The sequence below is a fragment of the Cnephaeus nilssonii genome, assembly GCF_951640355.1.
Source record: "Cnephaeus nilssonii genome assembly, chromosome: 13".
Taxonomy (NCBI): Eukaryota; Metazoa; Chordata; class Mammalia; order Chiroptera; family Vespertilionidae; genus Cnephaeus; species Cnephaeus nilssonii.
This window is the reverse complement of record NC_137084.1, coordinates 32,476,870-32,493,189: the sequence shown is the minus strand read 5'-3', so window position 1 is coordinate 32,493,189 and position 16,320 is coordinate 32,476,870. Positions and strand designations below refer to the sequence as shown.

The 16,320-nt window shown below is 49.3% G+C and overlaps 1 protein-coding gene across 3 annotated transcripts in view; it reads left to right on the top strand.

Moving 5' to 3' along the window:
- Positions 1 to 16,320, top strand: part of INSC (INSC spindle orientation adaptor protein) — a gene marked incomplete at its 5' end in the record, with an annotated part of 92,671 nt that overhangs the window by 62,504 nt on the left and 13,847 nt on the right. For all 3 annotated transcript variants that reach the window (XM_079789416.1, XM_079789415.1, XM_079789414.1), the window contains 2 exons: positions 5,234 to 5,405; positions 9,242 to 9,420. In XM_079789416.1, coding sequence (XP_079645542.1) covers positions 5,234 to 5,405; positions 9,242 to 9,420 — 351 coding nt within the window. The remainder of the gene's footprint in view (positions 1 to 5,233; positions 5,406 to 9,241; positions 9,421 to 16,320) is intronic.

The window sequence follows — 16,320 nt, the reverse complement described above, 5'->3', positions numbered from 1 at the left end:
GCCAGGCTGGGCTCCACCCCAGACAAATCCCCACATCCTTTTAAGCATGCGCTGCGTCTGTCTGTCTCTCTCATGTTTTTGTTTCTCTGTGTGTCTGTCTGTGTTTCTCGGTCTCTTATTTCTTCCTGACCTGTGTCAGTGCCGAGGTCAGCGCCAATCACAAGGTAAGTGCTCCATTCATGTTGGACTAGAAAGAGATGCAGGGATAAGACTATTTGTCTCTCTGGAGGGACTGTAATTATTCATCTTCTTGGTCCGGGTCAGGAATTAAAACAGGACTCGCTCTGCTTTTTAAAGTTCTAGTTCTGGGCTGCAGGATCCAGGGAAGTCCCAACAAGTGGGTAAACTTGTGGGCCCCAGGTTTCAGTGGGGCCTCAGTTCCAGATGAACCTGCAGAAAAACCAGGCAGGACCAGGGCCCTGGGTCTAGAGGAGGTGACTGCAGCCACCAGATGGGAATGAGCCGGGATGATGGCGCCACCTGTGGCAGGCATTGTACATGCATTATCCCAGTTACCTCCCAGTGTCCTCCGAGGTTGGGATTTTTATCCCCATTTTATAGATAAAGGCTCAAATTGTCTAGGTCAGTGGCCGGCAAACTCATTAGTCAACAGAGCCAAATATCAACAGTACAACGATTGAAATTTCTTTTGAGAGCCAAATTTTTTAAACTTAAACTTCTTCTAACACCACTTCTTCAAAATAGACTCGCCCAGGCCGTGGTATTTTGTGGAAGAGCCACACTCAAGGGGCCAAAGAGCCGCATGTGGCTCTCGAGCCGCAGCTTGCCGACCACGGGTCTAGGTACACAAATTGTCTAGGTAGGGAGATACAGAGGCAGGATTTATACCCAGGCATGACTCTAGAACCTGTGCTTGTTCTGATACTACCAGAATTGGTTCAGGCGCCAGGGGGCCCAGAGCCCAGTGGTGTGGGGCCCCTCAGGGCCACCCGTTGTGATGAGATGGAGCCACTGAGATGGTGATGGACACGATCAACTTGAGCGGGTGGTGGCTGGCTGGCCGCAGGCTAAGTGGCAGGTCAATAACATCAGAGCCAAAGGCCTGAGAAACAGACCCACAGGATGACGCACCAAATAGAAAAATGAGCAAAACGCACGAAACACACTTCATAGGAAACCCAGATGTCAAAAACCAAAGGAAAGCAAAAACAAAAACATATGAAAAGACTCTTAGCTTCATTGTAGTAAGTGGAGACATGCATATTAGAATAAACATTTTACACACCCACCCAAATGGCAAACATTCAAAACCCGACAGTACCCAATGTTGGCAGGAATATGGAGTTAAATGAGTTAATACTTTGCTGGTGGGACTGTAAATTGCTACAGCTGTTCTGCAAAGCAATTCAGCAACACCGGTAAAACGAAAGGTGTGTAGACTCTATGAGCTGGTAATCCCACTCGTAGGCTGAGACGACCAGAGAAATTGGCCCGTGTGTAGCAGAAGACGCTTAGAAGAATATTTATGGCAGCATTGTACATTGTAGCAAAAACTGGGAAATGGCTCAAATGGCCTCTGACTGGAGAATGCGGAAATGAATTCTCTATTCAATTGCAAATGATTTACGCAATGAAACACCGCACAGCAGTGACCTCAGCCACATGCAGCAGCAGGAAGGAGTTCCCCAAACGTAATGCTGACTGAGGAAAAAAGCATATTTCTACGTACAGTAGGATCCCATTTATGTCAAGTTCAAAACCTTGTAAACGAAACAATATACACATGCAATACATCTTTAAAGAAAACATGGGAAAGGCAAGCACACAATTCAGGGGGGAGAAGCAGAGGTATGAGATCAAGAATGGTGTCCAGGGGGATTCTGGTGTTATTTTATTCCTAAGAGTAGATTTCCCAGATATTAGACACATAGACATACATAGAGTATAGGTGTTTATGTTATTACTAGTAGCCCTGTGCACGAATCTGTGCACCAGTAGCTCTCTGCAGGGCCTGGTCGCTCCACCCCCGCTGCCCAGAGGCTCTCCGTGGCCCAGAGGCCCATCTGCAGCCGGGCGCAGAACGCTTGCCTCATCGACAAAGCAAGCATTCCGCCAGGCTGCTCACACTGCCCCGGGACTGGGGGACTCTGGTAGGGCTGAGAGGACTGGGCGCCATCTTGTGGCTATGGGCGCCACCATCTTTGTGATGGAGTGATGGTTCATTTGCATATCACCCTGTTATTCGATAGGATTTTGTAATGCCTAATAAATTTGCAAATGCTCTCTTTGGAAGGGACGACATGTTTCATAATAACAAATGAACAAAAATGGTCTGAGGCATATAAAACAAGTCAGAAGGAAAGCGAGACAGTGGTGGTCAGTTGCCTGGACAGGACACCAGATGCTCTTCTCTGGGAAACCTAAGGCAGGGAAGAGATCGGGATCTACATCAGGGTGGGGTGAGGGTCAGTAACCTGCAGAATCCCTGCTTCTGAGCGGCCTGCTTCTCCAGAGCTGCCCTTCCCTGCAGCGGCTGTCGCCCCCGCCGGGCCCTCCACCTGCATGGCGGTTCCTCCACCTTTGCTTGTCTGAGGTGTGTCCTCGGGTCTTCCGTCAAGTTTTACTCTCTTGAATTTATTCCCCATTTTCTGAGAGCCTGCTATGTGCCTGGCCTGGAGCAGCCGCGAGTGAACAAGCTGTGGTCCGCAGGCTTGCAGAACTCCCTGCGGAACAGGGACAGACAGACAGACAGACAGACAGACAGACAGAGCCACGTTACACGGGGCTTCTGGCGCACACAGTTCGCCGCAGACCTTGTTAAAAGGCAGATCCCGGGTCTCCCCGGAGTCCAGTCGAGTAAGTCGGGGTGGGGCCCCGGAATGTGCTTTGAAGAAACCCTCCGTGGTGCAGCTGGCCCACACCTTGGAGAAACAGGACTGGTCCGTGCGGGAAACACGGCGATGACAGCAGGCGTGCTGGGCTGTGGGTTACGAGGAGGGCCACCTCCCGCAGCTGGGCAGTGGGCGTGGAGTCAGGGCGGCCTGTGGGAGGCCGCCCCTTCCTCACGGGAAGTCATGTTGCAAATGGTTATTGTGGATGATGCCCCATGCCCCTCGGCCCCTCTGCTCCAGCGTGAGGGCTGGCACCCATACGCGCTCAGGGACACGGTGCTCAGTGGGTTTGCCAAGCAGCATCCTGGGCTGGGGAGCTGGCCTGGCCTCCAGGCCCCGGGTGGCGCCAGGCCCGTGGGGACCATCGACTCCTTGGCCTCTCTGGTGTTTTCCAATTGGCCCATCTCCAAGCACGTGTTGGGGACTAGCTTGGGGTCTGACCTGTATTCCCAGCTGGGTCAGGGATGTAACTCCCATCAGCATCCCAGGTGAGATTAGGGAAACTGGATGATTGACACATCCCCTCATCGGAGACCCCTTAACTATAGCCTTGGATGGTGCTGGAGGGAGGGAAGGGATGAAGGCCAGACAGGCCTGAGAGGTTTCTTGGGTTGGCAGTAATAGGGCTGTTTCCTATTTCGAGGCCCAAATGAGGCCTGGTCTCTCAGGGCCTGTTAGTCAACACCTGGCATGAACTCAGTCCTGCGGGCGGGGCAGCCGGGTCGCTGTTTGTTCTCTTTTATTGAGCACACCCAGGTGAGTTTTATTGAGGACAGTTCCCCCGGGCCCTGGTTTCCACATTTGTCTCTTTGGAGTCTGAGATTGCCAAGGCTTTCAGAGCTAATGGACCTCATAGCTCCCAGGAGCCACTTAAGGGAGGCTCAGAACTCCCTGGTGGTAATTAGTCAAACAAGACGTGGGCCTCCGGGGAGCTGGGGTTGAGTGGCAGGAAGTCAGGGTGTAGGGACAGGAGCCCCAGGCCTGCGGGCAGGTGTGAGGAGCATCTCCTCAAATCACCTCTCCCTGGTTCTTCCCCTGCCTCATCCCTACCCCGCTGCTCCTAACAGGGAGGGCCTCCTTGGTTCTCAGCTGCAGGGGCCTCAGGCAGGCTGGTGTCCTGGGGTGTCTGAGGGGCGGCAGCGGCACTGCTGAGTAACCTTGACAAGTTACTGTCCCCCTCCTCCCCCCAAATTCTCATCTGCTGCCCCTTGGTGGAGGCACAGGGTCTGTGCTCAGGTGGCCCTTCTCAGAAGGCAGCATAACGTCCTGGTTCTTCCATGGGCTTATGGACCTTGTGGGTTCAAATCTCAAATCGACTGCTTTCAACGTTTGTGATCTGGGGCAAGTCAGTGAACCTCTGTGTCTCAGTTTCTTCCTCTGTAAAATGGGGATAATAATAACACAGAGGGTGATTGCAAGGATCAGTGTACTAAGCATGTGCACTGCACGTCGAGTGGTAGCTGGAACATATAGAACATTCCATAAGCAGAAGCTATTATTCTGATGCCAAGAACAGGTCTGACGGGGGCAGAACTGGCAGTGAACTCTTTTTCTTTTTTAACAAATATGTTTTTACTGATTTCAGAGAGAGGAAGGGAGAAGGAGAGAGGGATAGAAATATCAGTGATGGGCGAGAATCATTGATCAGCTGCCTCCTGCATGCCCCTTACTGGGGGATTGAGCCCACAACCCAGGCATGTGCCCTGACCAGGAATCGAACTGTGACCTCCTGGTGTGGTTCATAGGTTGATGCTCAACCACTGAGCCACACCAACCAGGTGGGAAGTGAAGTCTTTATCTGACATTCACGTCCCATCGTGCCCAGGTTTGTTCCTCTGTGGCTGGGCAGAGAGAGAGAGAGAGGCCTCCAGGACGCAGCCGGGCTGTCTGTGGGAGAGGATGGTGCAGAAGGTGGGAAAGGAGAGATGTTGAGCTCAGCCTGCTGCTAACCCAAGGAAGGGAGGAGAGAGCCAACATGTGACGAGCGTCTCTTCAGGATCCAGCATCACCTGCTTCATTTTCTTAACCCCCCAACACCCTGTGGGTGGGTGAGAAAACAGAGCCTTAGAAAAACGAAGTGACTTATGCCAAGTCATACAACATATGCAAGAGGGCGCCAGGTTGGGAGCTCTGGGAAGTGAGAGCTCTAAGTGGCTTTTTTCTCTGGTAGTTTGCTGTGGTGGAAGGCCAGGGCCTGCTCCCTGGATGCCTGGCTTGCTGCCTTCTCTCGATGAAGCCCAGGATTTCTGCTGGAGCCAAAGGATAGGCCTCCAGAGTCGCTGGATCCAGGGCTGGGCCATGCAGGGCCTGGTTCTCTGTCTCATTAGGGTCACGAGCCGTGGTGCTCCCGGGTGCACAGGATGTCCTCTCTCCATCTGCAGGTGGATGGCGTTCTGTGCTTGGCCGACATCCTGACTGACGACAGCCACTCAGAGGCCACACGGGCCGAGGCCGCGGCCGTGGTCGCCCAGGTCACTTCCCCACACCTGCCTTTCACGCAGCACCTCAGCAGCTTCCTGGAGAGCATGGAGGAGATAGTGACTGCTCTCCTCAGTGAGTCATCCTGGGGGCGGGGACGCTGAGGGAGGGGCTTTGCCACATCGTCTTCAGGGAGGGACAGTAAGATCAAGCTGGCCCCACATGCCTTCCGCAAGGATAATCATTGTCACCACCGAAGCGTCAGTGAGGCTTGGCACAGCTGTGTGGTGGAGTCTTCTGTTAAAATGCATGCAGCCCTTCCGGAAGCTCCTTGAATGGAGGTCAGATTGGGATTAATTGACCTTTCAGATCAGAGACCAGGACTGACCCCAGAGAAGAGGGGGGCCTCAAATTTTGAGGTTCAGATACTTGACTAGAGAGACCCTGATGGGCTTTGCTCCTGAAATCTCAGTTGATTGTAGCCAATAAATATAGCAGCAATGACTGGGGACAACAGCCTCTCAGAGAGCACCGGTTCACCCCATGCTACTCCCTGCAGCCCCTCCATTGCTCTCCAGTCATGGGGCCTCAAGGCATTGACTCTTCCAGGTTCCCCTGTTCAGACAAGTGTGCTCCTGGCAGGAGAACCAGAGCCCAGTATCTAGAACATCCCCCCCGCCCCCCCCGAGCTTTCCTGTGCAGAACTGCAGATTCTAGAACTCATCTGGATAACAATCCTCAGGAAATTTGTTTTGCAAACCACGTTCTTTCCTTTAGAGTGCTGGTGATAACCTGTGTTTTTGCTTCTATCTCCCTGTCTGTCACTGTTTTAGTTCCATATGTTATTGAAACTGAATGAAAATTAATTTTATCAGAAAATGCAGGGTTAGCACCAGAGCTGGGAATATCTGGAACAGCACACATTTAGGGGCGACATAGAACACTGGACTTGGAGTCAGAGCACTCGAGTGTGGATTTTTGCCTTTTCATTCATCCATTCTGCAAATAGCTACAGTGCAGGTGCTGCGTGAGATCCTGCCACTCACTGGTCCTGTCACATTGCAAGGCTCACAGGACAATTTTCCTAACATAGAAAGCAAGGGTTTGAAACCCATTCCCCCCAAGGGTCCTTCTAGCTCTACAGTTTGAAGATACACAATTACTTTGTACAGAGGAGGCATCAGTTAAGTTGACTTTGTGGCTGATTCCATTCACTGGGGCAGGGGCACCCACAGGCCAGGCTGGGAGAAATCAGTTTGCCAGCATGCACATTTATTCAAGGTTGGGAAAATGCAGAAGCCCAGTTGTTGAAAGTCTTAGCTGGAGGGAATTCAAGAGATCATGAACTTTAATGCCCACTTTATAGGAGAAGAAACCCAGGCCCAGGAAGGCTGAGGGACTTCTTCAAGGCCACACACCAGAGTTAGGATTTACGTCTGCCGGGAGTCTCATGTTCAGTCACTCACCAGAGCCAGGCAGGAAGCAGAAATGAGTTGCAGAGACCAGATGGAAGGAGAAAAGAAAAGGTGATTTAAATCCTGCATTGAATTGAAAACCACAGCTGTGACTAAAGGGGTCAGTCACTGATAAACACCAGTTGATTTTTGCCATGTAGGAAAGACTTATTTTTAAAGATAAGACAAAAATCCTAAGTTTTATAGAAAATCTCCTTATTTATAAATGATAGAATATCATTAAAAAATCATATATAGTCTGAATGACCTTTCACTATTGCCACATGTCCATCCCTACTTCCTTGGCCGGGGTGGATTTCTGCCTGGAGAAGAGGAGTCTCCCTATGTACTGCACTCTGATGAAGATGTATTGTGGAGTCGGCCCTGAGCGTCAGCAGATGGAATATATCTGCTGGGCAGGACGCCAGGGCTCTGTTCTTTGGTGGGAAATAGCCCTCCAATTTCTTGCCATTCATTGGAAACATTTATAAATGAGTCACTGGAATCCTCCATTTAATCTTCCTAACACATCCCAGGTGACTCAGACAGAAAATGTGCACAAATAAACGCGCACCCAAATTAAAAGGCACTTAGGCGGCTGTGTTCATTGCTGTGTCTGCAGCAATGGTGATTGCATATAAATGAGGGTGGGCATTTAGACCTAGAAGAGAACTCGAAGCAAAGTGGGCCACTGAGTCCTAAGGTCTCGCCTAAACTCTATATGTAGGCAGGTGGTGTGGAAGGGGTTGGTTGTCCTCAGTGGTTACCCAAAAATCAGAGGATAGGGAGTCACTGGAAAAGGGGAATTATAAACTTCTTGACTCCTTGGTTAAGCCACCGTCACAACCATGGGTGGTTAGGTCAAGATTCCGGGTTGTGTAGTGGTCACACCTGGGCTGTGGGGAGCAGGGATGCCCAGAAGCAGACATTGCCTCCTGATAGAACTGAAACCCAGATCTGCAGGAGCATCAATGGGATGAATCAAAGAGGCCGAGAGAGGAGAAGCACCCTGGGGTACAGAAAAATGGGGACTTTGGGGTCAGGCAGCCCTAGTTTTGATTTTAGGTTTCAGCAGTTACCAACAATCCTCACTTCCACTATTTTGGGAAAATCACTTAGCATTTGAATCCTCAGTTCCATCATCTACAAGTAAACAACCGAGATAAATGGTGGCTGCTGCTGCTAGCTTCTCTGTCTCAGCTTCTACAGCTGTAATGGAGGCAACATTTTCTACTTTAAGGGTGCTGAGAATTTAATGGCAAAGTGTGAGGCACACTTCAGGAGGTTGAACTAATGTTATTTTCTGTCCATTTGTAGTAAGGGACCAGGCCCTGGAATGTGCCAGATGGTGCCAGTTTCAATATCAGAACCTAGAAGTACAGACTTTTTGTCTGGAAGCAAGAACTAGGGATCAAGATAAAACATAGTTCAGTCTGTCTTAGAAATTGTGTTTCTCTCCTGGGACCATATCCCCAAAGTGTGGCTTCTCCTCCTGTATTTTCATAGAGGTGTTATCAGCAGGAGAGGGCCTGGACCCAGGAGGCATCTTGATTGATGGTCAAGTTGGAGCTGAGAGTCAGAAGTCAGATCCATTGGGATGGGTGGGCAGCATCATGGACAAAGTTTCCCATGCCTTCTCCTAAGGGAGGAGTCCATTCTCGGTCCAGTGGGGTCCATGGGGGAATGTGTTAGGTGGTTATGGGATACTGGGATTGGGGAAGGTCTTCCCTGCCTTGGAGAACCATCATACCCATCTACTATTATAGATGGTTAGGTCTGGGTTATGACCACTAGTATTAGAAAGAACCCAACATTCAGGGTCTTAGTGTAGGACTTATTCTGTGACCAAAAGGAAACACTGAAGCTCTGCTGATGGCAGCTGGAGAGGTAGAATCTTTATGTTTTAACTTCAGCCTTTTTGTCAAGGCAAATGCAACAACAGTAGGACTAGGAGCTGTTTTCTGCCTCAGGACCTTTGTATATGCTGTCCCTTTGGCCCAGAACATACTCTTCCCTCAAATATTCTCATGATTGTCCCGTTTTATCCTTAAGGGCTAAGTTGTCATATTCTTCAGGAGACCTTCCTTATGCACCTCATTGGGCTTTTAGTTTTTTCCTGTCTTAGCATTCGTTTATTTTCTCTCTCACATTTATTAGAATTTACAATTATTTATATTAATTTTTTAAAAGCTCATTTTCTCCTGCCCACTACTAGTAGGTGAGCTTAACAGGAGCAAAGACCTGATCTATATTGTTCACTGTGTCATCCCAAGACCCCAGTAGTGCCTGGTACATAGTGGATAAAGAAGTGAATAGGAGTCACATACCAGGATTCAAATCCAAGCTGTGCCACTTATACAGATACATTTCCCTCCTTCGTAACACTTTCCTTATCTGTAACGTGGGTGCGATAACACTTGCCCAGATTTTCCCCCAGAGCTATTGTGAGAACCAAATGAGAACACTGATGTGAAAGCACTTTTCAGTGAAGCTATTTTCTCCCTCCTTGCCATCCAGAACTGTGCCAAGAGGCCTCGTCCGGGGAAGTCTTCCTGCTGGCCTCTGCGGCCCTGGCCAACATCACCTTCTTTGACACGATGGCCTGCGAGATGCTCCTGCAGCTGAATGCCATCCGTGTCCTCCTGGAAGCCTGCGGCGACAAGCAGAGGGTGGACACGCCTTATACCCGGGACCAGGTGAGAAGCTGGGGAGGGACCAGGCATAGCACCTGTCACCATGAAGACAGGTCAGGGGGTCAGGGCTTAAGCCCTGGTGGCGGGGCGGGGGCGGGGGGACAGCATGGCCTGGCAACACCCGGTCAGTCCTGCTAGTTGCTCCTGGAGGAAGGTAAAGGGAAATGTTTTCATCATGCCTCCTTGCCCCTGGAGCATCTCCACGAGCCCACTCTCTACCCCTTTTCTCAACCCAACCACCACGGGCCTTGCTCTGTCTCCATTCACACCTGTCCATTCTAGGAAGCAGAGCATCATGGGAAGGTCCCTGGACCTACTCTAAAAGTCCATGTCCTGCTCTTATTGGTGCCTATCTGACATTGTGCCCTGCAGTGAGTTTTGTCCCTTCCCTGCTTCCATGTAAACAGGGGTTTGCTTGGGTCAGAACCTGGATTCTGGGCCTCAGCTCTTGTATCCATCTCAATGTTTTTGTAGATTGAGATCCATGTAAAGTTTTTTTTTGGGGAAAAAAGGATTTTACTCTCAAACATGTTAGAAAACATTGAGCGAGGGGATTTTAAAAGGCCTTGAGTTCAGAGGTTATGCTATTCTGACCTGTCTCACCTCTGCCATACTCAGCCTCCCATTTCCCTACCAAAAGGTGTGTGGGGCGGTGGATCCAGTGGGTTTCCGGTCTCTGTAAATTCCATCAGGTGCCTGAGCTCTAAGTTAGATGATCCCCAACCTCCAACCCAGCTCATCCCTGTCTGCATCTTAGCCTCCAATCCCCACCTGTGTCTTTCAGCCTCATTACCTAGTAAAGCTGCCATAGATTCTTATTCCAGCTCCCACCCAGCAACCCTGCAAAGCCTTCCCGGTGGCTCTAGGTCTCTGGAATGCCCTCCCACTTTTGGAGGCCACACCTCACAATGCAGTGGTGACTGTTCTAATGGTATTTATTCCTTTCTAGTTAGTTCATGTCAGCCCCACTCCCAAGCCCATGGGGCATGGTCCAGGTTTATATTTCCCCAGGATTTCTTAGGCCTCTGCCCAAAGTTGGCCCCGTGATGAAGTTCTCTAAGTGCTTCTTTAGGGCATAAAAAGGAAGAAGGAGGACAGCACTGTGTTAGTTCTTCCTTATCCTTAGAATTACTGACCATAGAAACTCACATTCAGAGAGCATTTTCTAGTATATATAAGCATTTTCATATGAGGGTTCTAATAATTCTGTGAGGCTGGTAATATTTGCTCCATTTTATAGATAAGAGTATTGAGGCTCAAAAAGGATTTCCCCCTATCATAGGGTTGGCAAGCAACTGCCAGTATTTACCTCCTGGCCTGACTTAGATTTGGGTCTTTGATTCTCACCTGCTGTAAACATGAAGTGGAGGCAGTGTAGCTGTGGAGTCAGAAAAACTGAGGTTGATCCTGGCAATTTATTCATTGGGTGGTTTGGACAAGTCACAGCCTCTTGGGTGTTGATTTTCTCACTATTAATTGGGACATGAATGCCAAACTCACAGGGTTATTGTGAGGGTGGGTGAGATAATACATGTAAAGAACCTGATACAATGCTTAGCTCTTCTAAATCCTCAATAAATGATGAATATTATTATTACCAGAGGCCTGGTGCACGAAATTTGTGCATGGGGGGTTTCCCTCAGCCCAACCTGCACCCTCTCCAATCGAGGACTCCTGGGGAGATGTCTGACTGCCAGTTTAGGCCCGATCCATGTGGGATTGGGCCTAAACTGGCAGTCGGACATCCCTCTCACAATCTGGGACTGCTGGCTCCTAATCACTCACCTGCCTGTCTGGTCGCCCCTAACCACTCTGCCTGCCTGCTTGATCACCCGTAACCCCTCTGCCTGCCTGCCTGATTGCCCCTAACCTCTCTGCCTGCCTGCCTGATCTCGTCCTCAACTGCCCTCCCCTGCTGGCCTGATTGTCCCTAACCCCCTGCTGGCCTGATCTCACCCCCAACTGTCCTCCCCTGCTGGCCTGATTGCCCATAACTGCCTCGGCCCCCACCACCATAGCTTTGTCTGGAAGGAAGTCGGATGTTCGGAAGATGGCTGGTCGACCTGGTCTAATTCGTATATTACCCTTTTATTAGTATAGATAGATTATATAGGATAGGATTGCTTAAATGGAGGGGGGAGCCTTTTTCAGAAGAAGGAGATGCTCTAGGCAGACAAAAATACATAATCCCTATATCTGGACTGATAGCCAGCCATATGCACCACTATACTGCCAAACCGGTCATTAAAAAATTGAACCGCTTTCTTACACCTTACACCAAACAGCTGTTGTCCTTAAAATCCCTCCTCAGCCCCCACTTTAGGTTCTATCTTCACAGTTCACCCAGATTAGATTCTGATTGATCAGTTTCTATGCCAGTCAGTGTCAAAAGCTCCGCCTTCTAGGCAGCCATTGGCTCCTTGCAGTTCACCCAGATTTGGTTCTGATTGGTCAGTTTCTATGCCAGTCAGCATCAAAGGTGGCTTTGGATCAGGCCCTGCCTCTCTTTCTGGGCCTATCTCTGGGCCTGATCCACAGCCTCCCTGGCAGCTGCTAATCAGGCCCTACCTCTCCCTCTCTCTGGGCCTCACCAGCAGCCATGATGGCTGCGGATCAGGCCCTGCCTCTCTCTCTGGGCCTCTCTCGGGGTCTGATCCACAATTGCTCGCCGTGCCCGCCTTGCCCCGCCCACCCCCTGCTGCCCCGCTCACTGGCCACCAGCCTTGCTGTGATAGGAGCCTGTAGGCCGCGGGGGAGGGACTGAGAGGTGCTCCATGCACTTCCTGGTCATCCGTCTGGTCGTTAAGGTTGTGACGGCCCCTGGCCTTTTATAATGTAGATTTTTAAACTTGATGCTCCAAGGAAGAGCATGGATCGTGAATTATTCAAAGTCCTCAACTTGGCTTCCCAAGCCATGTATGGTATGGTTCATGATGTCCTTTCCAGTCAAATCTCTCACTTCTTAGAGTTGGACAAGTTTCCCATAGAAACAAGGTGTGACAGTACAGACAGAGGGACATTGCAGTCATAGCCCTTGGCTGTGGGGAGTGGGGTGGAGGGCACACTCTGTGTGATGTGCCTTGCACTTTCTCTTCTTCAGCTAGATACCTCCAGTTTCTGGGTCTGTAATCTACCTGACAGTATTAGGTCCCTTCACCTTCAAGTTCCTTCTTGTGGCCAACTCTGGTCATTTCATAAAAGATCTAGTTGTAAAACAATAAGAACAGGAATTTTGGGGGCCAGATGACCTGGGTTCAAAACTCCTCTATTATGATAATCATATAACGTAAGATATTTTACTTCTAGCCTCACTTTTCTTATTTGTGGATGTGGTTGAATAAGAGATACTTCAGAAATTTGAAATAAGAATTCAATAAATGAATGATTATAAACTCTTGCTACAATTCTTGGCACAAAGAAACTATCAAATAAATGGAAGCTCATATCAATGTTATTATTACTATTAGCCTTTGAATGTGGCACACAGCCCTGAGTGGGGGCATCTCTGGAGTGGGATTTTCTTACCTGTAAAAGGGGCAAGACCCCTCCAGCTCAGACATCTCCAAGCTCTGTGCAGAGACCCTTGTTTCAGCACGAGCATTATGAAGGAGGAGGGGGTTCAGGGTGGGGAGAGAATGTGGTCAAGTTCTAGCAGATGGAAACTCTTTCTGAATCTGGAGTCAGGAGTTTTTCTGCTTCACTCCATAACCACCCTGTCCCCCAAATCCCATCTTCTCCACACCCTTTTCCCCACACCCTTGAAGTCTGAGCCAGGCACGGCTCCCACTATCCTCAGGGTGGCTTAGTTTTCTGCTCTGAGTCAGAGCAGCCACTTAGCTAGTGAGAGTGCATCCATTAAAGAAACAAATGGCCCTTTCCTGTGGCAGAGGGAGGATTAAGATGACCAGAGAGCTCTGCGCAATGAAGACAAAGAAGATGAATTAGACTCTGAAGTGCTCACCGCCCCCTGAAACACTTAGGAGATTAAATGCCCGTGAAGTTTCCAGTAATGCATCTGCCAATGACGCCAATGCTGTGCGGAGCCTCTTGGTCTTGGATGTGTACTTGGTCCACCTCCATTTGGACATCTCGATGAGAACCTCTCCATCATCTCAGCAAGCTGAGTCCACTTAATTTGTCCAACAGAAGCCTCGACAGCCAGGCCTATCCTGGACCCACACTTGGGGTGTGGATGGGGTAAGGGCAGCATTGTGTCTGGTTCTTCCTCCCCCTGCTGCTAATCTAGGGGAGCCATTGTGGTCAGACATCCAGAAGAACCCCCTGCTAACAAACCATCTGTGTGGCTCAAATTTTAATCCCCAGGAGGTATTTCCTAGGGGTCATGCTGGGCAGGGAATCCAGCTACAGGTGTGCCACGGGCAATGGGAGAGGGGCTGCCTCATGCTTACTCACCTCTGCCCTGCTTGTCAGGCAGTGACAGCCGTGGGTGAGAGACCCTGTTATCTAACCCACAACAGAGACTTCCACGGAGCAGGACTTTGTGTGGCCTTCAGAAATTAGTGGCTTTCATGGAGGTGGAGGGTGCTGGTATACACTTCCCATGAAAACGCATCGTCTGCTTTGCATTTTAGAATGTCAAGATTTTGTAGCATTTCTGAGACCTCACTGTGAATACCATTATCAGGAGTCCTTTTATTAGAAATGCCAGTTACTAGGGTTTGTAATGTTGACTCACATTGAAAAAGACCTTTATAGTTTATAAAGTCCTGTCATATGCACATGTGACATAGTAGAAACTGCATGGACTTTGGGTTCAGACAGACCTGAGTTCAAATCCCAACTCTGCCATTGCCTAGCTGTGTGACCTTAGACAAACCGCTTGATCTCTCTAAGCCACACTTCCCTCATATGGGTAATGGGGATAATGTTTTCTCCCTCCTGTGACCAGATGGCATAATGCTTGTAAAGTGGTTAGCACCAAAGTGTATGCTCAAACACGAGCAGGGCAGGGGTCTGTGATAGAACCAGGAATTGGGGCGGGTCTGAGATAGGGAAGGTCAGCTTTGAGGCAGGAAAGTAGGTCAGGAAAGGTAGTTAATGAGGTGGTGAGTGTAGTGTGGTATAAGGCAATGTGTGGTGTGTGTTGTTTCAATCTGTGTCTGGGAATATGCAAGTTGTGGTGTGTGATAAAGACTATAAGCCATGCAAAAGAGTGGACACAGCCCTGGCCAGTGTGGCTCAGTTGGTTGAACATTGTCCCATGTACCAAAAGGTTGCTGGCTCAATTCCCAGTCAGGGCACATGCCTGGATTGCAGGCTTGATCCCCAGTAGGGGGCGTGCAGGAGGCAGCTGATCAATGTTACACTCTCACATCGATTGTTTGTCTCTCTCTCTCTTTTTCTCCCTCCCTCTTCCCTTCTCTCTCAAATTAATAAGATCATATATATTTTTTTAAAAAGCGTGGCCATAGTATATAAAGAGAGACTACATCCTTCTTCTCTCAGACCCCTTCATTCTTCAGACCAAATCCTGGTCTTGATTCTTTCAGATCTCTGGTGGAAGAAGTGGTGTGGAGGGAAGAAGGCAGGCCAGAGAGAGCAGTGGGCTTTCGCTAGAGGCTGAAAGGGATTTTGCTGGCTGGTCTCAAGGCTGCAGTTGACATGGTTGATAAAGCTTTTAGAGAGCTAACACAGGGATAACAGAAATCTAAATATTCCATCTAGCAATTAGAGAGCAATTCTAATTACAGTCATATGAACTGTTGGCCTTCTTGCCCTAATTACTGCACAGCATAGAAGCAATTGTAACTTCTTATTAAATGTATGTCAGATATTCTGTGTGGTAAGTTCTATTAGACCAGAGCACTTGCCTCTATTTGGGTGTCCTGGGTAACCCTCACTAGGGTTTTATGTGGTATGGTCTTCAGGGTTAGTTTACACATAGCGCACAAAAGGGACAGAGGCAGAGACCGTGTGTGATCACAGGCAGACATTGGTGAGGATGTGAGACAAGCCCGGTTCCTGCCTTGGGATGGGCTGTGGACAAGTGTTCCCAGGGCATCTGCCCTGGGCCAGCACAGAGTAAACCTCTTCCTCCACATCCATGCTGACATCAAAATGCTTTGCCAGCCTCCTTCTTGCCACACAGGGCCAGTGACACGGGAGGTCCCCTGCCTTTTGATTCAATTTGCTGTTCACCTCGATTTTCCTAAAGTGGTCAGTCAGTTTTTGGGATGCCAAAGGGAAAGTGATTTCAAAATGTGGCAGAAAGCAATAAGCGCCAAGTTTGTTGGGCTCTCTTCTGGGAAGGGTTCCTCCTGAGCTGGGACCTGGCCTCCCTTTGGGAATATCTCACATCAACAAAACATGTGCCAACACTGGGGATTGTGTTGGTTAGTGCTCCCTGACAGTTGTTCACAGTCTGGGTGCCTTCTGGTTGTTTCCCTCAGGCATGTCATACTCATCATTTTGTTTAACAAATGTTCTGGATGCTACCACAAGAGCTCATAGTATTATAATTAATAAGACTGTGATGAGCATTAAATGAGTTACTATTTTGCTCCCCCCAAAGATGTCCACCTCTGAATCCCCAAATCTGTGAACAAGCTTCCTTACATGTCCAAAGGGAATTTGCAGATGTGAAAAGGTTAAGGATTTTGATGTAGGAGTATTATTCTGGGTTGTCCATATGGGCCCAGTGTAGCCACAAGTGTTCTTATAAGAAGGAGGTAGGAGGATGGGAGTCAGAGACCGAGATGTGATTGAGGGACCAGAGGTCAGAGTGATGTGGCACCAAGAGCCAAGTACTGCCAGCAGCCTCTAGAAACTAGAAAAGACAAGGACATGATTCTCTCCTAGAGTCTCCAGAAGGAACACACCTCCATCCATACCCTGATGTTCCCTCCACTCGGCTCACGTAGGACTTCTGACCCCCAGCACTGT